Here is a 5804-nt window from a genome sequence, read left to right on the forward strand (position 1 = left end):
TGATGCATTCAAAACTCGATTTAGAAAAGAAAATTGCATTATTGAAACACTGACAGAAGATGTAAATCTGATTATGAAAAGCATCATTTCATTGATCAAATGTAATTTTAAATGTAAATACTATGATGAAAATAATATGCAAAAAAAATGATTATATTTTTCCGTTAGGAGAAAGTTTATTGCACATAATAAATGAAAAAGTATCACAAAAAAAACAATAAAATCAGAAATCTGACAGTAATAATAATAATGTTCCAGGAGTCTTTAACGTGTTTGACAGTGAAAACACATTTAGGCTTGTCATAAAATAATTGGATAAATTAGAGAATTCACCACATTATAAACTCACAGGGAAACATCCTTAAATCCTCATAATATTACATTCCTCAGCAAACCTTCCTCCCGTGAGTAAATAGGCTTTGAGTTGGTCATTCACACACACACACACACACACACACACACACACACACACACACACACACACACACACACACACACACACACACATCATCAAATATACAGACACTAGTATTTCACTGAAATATGATCACTCCTCCAGTGCATGAACATGATTTGCACGTTCACTTCTCTGAACGCTGGACATTGCATAGTGTGCACGTGCGCCACAGGTCATGTGATGCTGATGATAGTGTTGGCCCTTCACATGTTTTAGTATAAAACAGAAACTACTCACTTAGTTGTGTATTTTAGGCCGTGTTTGATGAGTATGAGGCACTGCTGATGCTTCACGACCCATGTCAGCCGTGTGTGTGTTTAATGAGAGTTGCTCCTCGCACCGAAGCGCTGTCATGCGGAGCCGCCACTGATCCGAGACTAGCCGGCTTCAGCTGGACGGCACGCCGGCTTCCTTCTTGCGCAGGCGCTCTTTCTGTCCAACAGATTTGCAGCAATTATTTACATTTGCATAGATGCACTTTTCTCCAAAACGACTGGCACTGCAGTCAGGGTGTGTGTGTGTGTGTGTGTGTGTGTGTGTGTGATCAGTTCATGCATTCCTGGACATTAAACCAGGTGTAGGCATAATTCAATAAATATAACATCTATAATATAATAATTCAGGAATCTGAAAGCAGGAATATAATTTAATTACTAGACAAATAATATATATGTAAAAATGGCTTATTTATTTATGGTTCCCAGAAGTCCACAGTGGTTAAAATCTGAAAAATTAAGATAAATAAATAAATAAATAAATAAATAAATAAATAAATATATATATATCAGCTGAGAACAATAATATAACAAATATAGTTAAATATAATAGATGTATGAAAATACATTAAGTTACAATAAAATAATGTATATATTATTTAGAATCTAATTAGTATCTAATTATTATAATGTATGAAAAAATAAGATAGAAAAAATTATAATTACAGTGGTTAAAAACTGAAAAATTAATTTGTATACATCAACTGAGAACAATAATATAATTAGAATAATGTATTAAAATAAGACAAAAAATATATAAATGTTTTTTTTTTAATTGAACTGAAAACATTAAGTTAAGATATATATATATATATATCAGCTGAGAACAAGAATAATTAAATTATGACAGTAATATCTAATTAGCATAATGTATGAATGTTAAAATTATGAAAGAATGAAATGTAAAAATAAGATAGAATAAAATTAATTAAATGTTGGTTTTGAGTTTTTCAAAAACTTATTTAAAACTACCGGTAAGAATTTATTGTCATTTTATCTTTTTAGTTAACAAACTGAAACAAATAAATAGTCTTTATTCACACATAATAACCAAAAAAAACCTTAATATTATGCAAGGCATCCTTTGCCGTTCTCGCTGCACTGTTTATGTTCAGTATTCTCCAGTCCTGCGGTTATTGACTTCCTAACCGTTTCTAGATGCTCCCAAAGACTTGCTTCTGATGAAACTTGTGTGTGATCCATCTTTGAATCCACTAAATCCCAAATTTGTCACTGGGATTTGAGTCCGGACTTTGACTTGGCCAACTGAGACTAAAGCTTGTTTTTGCTTCTTCGTGTGTTTGTGTGACTATTAACCTTCAGAATGTGAAGATCTGCTGGTGTTGGATTTACACGAGACTGAACACGTGTGTTATGAATGTCATGTAAACAGCCGTACATGTGAGGAAGAGTGTGTGTGTGTGTGTGTTCTCACCAGGCTGTTTTCGTTGATCTTCTTCGTCTCCACTTTCTTCTCCGCTGTGATTTTTTGGACAGTTTTCTGAGCTTCTTTAAGTCTAAAATGAAAGAGTACAAAATTAAAGGATTAATTCAGCAAAAAAAAGTCATAATTTACTCACTCAAACCTGTGTTTGTTTCTTCTGATCAACACACAAGAGTTTTTTTCCTCGTAATGTCAATGAATGAAAGTGACACGATGTTCACTGAGTCGACTTCTCCTATTATGAGCTGATTAAGAGAGAATCACGTTTCTCCAGTAAGTCTGATCTGTAAAAGCACTGTTTCCATCCAGAGATGTGAATGTGTAATATGGCATTAAATGTTGGTGAATAAAGCAGCGTTTCCATCTCATGTGTTCAAGAGAACAAAATCATCACTTCCTTTATTACTCAGAATATCAGTAATAAAACTAAGTTTCACAATGTGGCTGTTTTCCCTCCATCATAACGAGTGTGTGTCGAGTGTCAGAGAAACACAGTCGTGTTCTTCAGCCTTCTTATTCCTAAATGAATAAATGTAAATGTTCTCTAGCGTTCGGGAACACACTCGTGTGTGTGAGGCGCTTCTGGAGGGACTTACACACATCATTCTCATCACACACTTCGACTCTCAGAAACACCAAACCAACATTAGAGACGCTGCGACGCCATTGGTCCACTGGTTACTCCAGTTATCCAATCACAGCTGACGCTGAGGCACGCGAGGTCTGAGGGATTTATGCAGTAATTGTGTTGATAAATGTACCGCCTCAATTAAGCGTTTTTAATGTGCATTTGTAGAATTAATGCTCATCTTGTCGTTCCCATCCATTGTTTTTTATGCAAAATCCCAAAATGTACATACAGTCAAACCCAAACATTATTCAGACACCAGATATCATTTTTTATATTATTTACTAGTGTGTGCAGGACACTATAGTTCACTTATGTAAGTGAGGAGAGCAAAATAAAGTGACATATTATACACAGATATTCTTCATACAGTGACTACCAGTGACATTTAACAAAATGTATCAAAATTTGGAGCAAAACAACGTAAACTGTGACATATTATACCCAGATATTCTTCATACAGTGTAACATTTATAAAAATTTGTGACCAAAATTGATTCACACACTTTGAGCTGATCATGTGTTCTTCAGTGTTTTGTCTGCTAATGCTCTTTTCACACACACACTGAACACACTGAAGCATTGCTTGGTCACTGGTGGAGCTAAACTGGTATTATCTAATTGTGTAGTTAAATTTACCAGCTGACAGATATTCAACATAATTCGTGTGTGTGTGTGTGTGTGTGTGTGTGTGTGTGTGTGTGTGTGTGTGTGTGTGTGTGTGAGACAGTCTAACAGAAGTGTGTGTGTGTGTGTGTGAGACAGTCTAACAGAAGTGTGTGTGTGTGTGTGTGTGTGTGTGTGTGTGTGTGTGAGACAGTCTAACAGAAGGATGGACAAAACGTGTGTGTGTGTGTGTGTGTGTGTGTGTGTGTGTGTGAGACAGTCTAACAGAAGTGTGTGTGTGTGTGTGAGACAGTCTAACAGAAGTGTGTGTGTGTGTGTGTGTGTGTGTGTGTGAGACAGTCTAACAGAAGGATGGACAAAACGTGTGTGTGTGTGTGTGTGTGTGTGTGTGTGTGTGTGTGTGTGTGTGAGACAGTCTAACAGAAGGATGGACAAAACCTGTGTGTGTGTGTGTGTGTGTGTGTGTGTGTGAGAGACAGTCTAACAGAAGGATGGACAAAACCTGTCACATATCAACTGTGTGTGTGTGTGTGTGAGACAGTCTAACAGAAGGATGGACAAAACCTGTCACATATCAACTGTGTGTGTGTGTGTGTGTGTGTGTGTGTGTGTGTGTGTGTGTGTGTGTGTGTGTGAGAGACAGTCTAACAGAAGGATGGACAAAACCTGTCACATATCAACTGTGTGTGTGTGTGTGTGTGTGTGTGTGTGTGTGTGTGTGTGTGTGTGTGTGTGTGTGTGTCAGTCTAACAGAAGGATGGACAAAACCTGTCACATATCAACTGTGTGTGTGTGTGTGTGTGTGTGTGTGTGTGTGAGAGACAGTCTAACAGAAGGATGGACAAAACCTGTCACATATCAACTGTGTGTGTGTGTGTGTGTGTGTGTGTGTGTGTGTGTGAGACAACAGAAGGATGGACTAAACCTGTCAAATATCAACTGTGTGTGTGTGTGTGTGTGTGTGTGTGTGTGTGTGTGTGTGTGTGTGTGAGACAACAGAAGGATGGACTAAACCTGTCAAATATCAACTGTGTGTGTGTGTGTGTGTGTGTGTGTGTGTGTGTGTGTGTGTGTGTGTGTGTGTGTGTGTGTGTGTGTGTGTGTGAGACAACAGAAGGATGGACTAAACCTGTCAAATATCAACTGTGTGTGTGTGTGTGTATGTGTGTGAGACAACAGAAGGATGGACTAAACCTGTCAAATATCAACTGAGTTCTGCTCATATTTTATCACCATTTTATAAACTATAGCGAATAAACTGATGATGTGAGAAATGTTGAATAAATGTTGGTTTGACTGTAGAAATAGGTGAATGGAAATAGTTTGTGTTGTGTCCTCTTGCCAAACGATTATACACAAATATTAATGAATATATCAAATATATAAATAATAATAGGGGCATTAAAGAGACGAGCTGGAGGTGTCAGGTGTCACGCTTGAGCAGCTTTATGAGCCGGTCAGAGGACCATCCCTCGGCTTTTACTGCGCGCACGCGTGTTTGTGTGTGTGTGCGTGAGTGTGTGTGTGTGTGGATGTGTGTGTGTGTGTGTGTTTTAAACACTCTCATGGTTCCTCACCTCTCTTTGGAGATGCGCTTGTTCTCGCGGTTCCAGGCGTTCTTGAAGTCGCTGCAGAACTCGTACCACAGCATGAACACGTAGTTCGGGGAAACGTCCTTCTCGCCAGACTTGGGCTTGAGCCCGAAGAACGTCACCATGTCCTGGAAACTAGAGAAGAAACTCCATCATAATTTGAAACTAATGTTATAATCTTTAATAAAGATCCTCTAAGAATCAGATACGATCCTACAGGATAAACTGAAATCTGGAAGAATGAGAAGTGTCGTATTTGATTGGTTCAAAATTATAAATAATTAGCATTCCAGTTAGAGTTGATAATGTGCTTCTAAACCCAGATGGGGAATGTCGTCCGGCCGCTGTGTGACGCGTGCTGACGAGCTTCAGTCCCATCATGTGTGAGAGAGCAGAAGAGAAACCCAAACACAGCGTGCATTCAGAACATCACGTCCAGCGGCCGCAAGTCAAGCGAGCCGTGAGATTAACGACACCCGTGACGATCACACACACATGAGCCGCGGAGACACATCAGCAGCGCTCGGAGTGTGTTCTGTGGCGTCCAGCACTGATACACTCCGTTACTGGACTCATATATTACAGTCAGAAAAAATAAGAAAATAAATGGACAATGGTTTTTATACTGTGCAAACTGCTCTCCCCCTATCCATCACACACACACACACACCCCTAAACCTACCCATCTCACACACACACACACACACACACACACACACAAAACCCCTAAACCTACCCATCTCACACACACACAACCCCTAAACCTACCCATCTCACACAC

The 5804-nt window shown here is 38.7% G+C and overlaps 1 protein-coding gene across 2 annotated transcripts in view; it reads right to left on the bottom strand.

The window, feature by feature from the left end:
• Nucleotides 1-147: 147 nt before the first annotated feature.
• The window catches only part of LOC307009569 (formin), a 97129-nt gene continuing 91472 nt past the window's right edge, over nucleotides 148-5804 (bottom strand). For both annotated transcript variants that reach the window (XM_079633406.1, XM_079633407.1), the window contains 3 exons: nucleotides 5009-5158; nucleotides 2168-2249; nucleotides 148-889 (listed from right to left, as the gene is read on the bottom strand). In XM_079633406.1, the coding sequence (XP_079489532.1) occupies nucleotides 845-889; nucleotides 2168-2249; nucleotides 5009-5158 (277 nt within the window). In that variant the 3' untranslated portion in view covers nucleotides 148-844. The remainder of the gene's footprint in view (nucleotides 890-2167; nucleotides 2250-5008; nucleotides 5159-5804) is intronic.

Source organism: Phoxinus phoxinus, assembly GCF_949152265.1.
Source record: "Phoxinus phoxinus genome assembly, chromosome: 13".
NCBI lineage: Eukaryota > Metazoa > Chordata > Actinopteri > Cypriniformes > Leuciscidae > Phoxinus > Phoxinus phoxinus.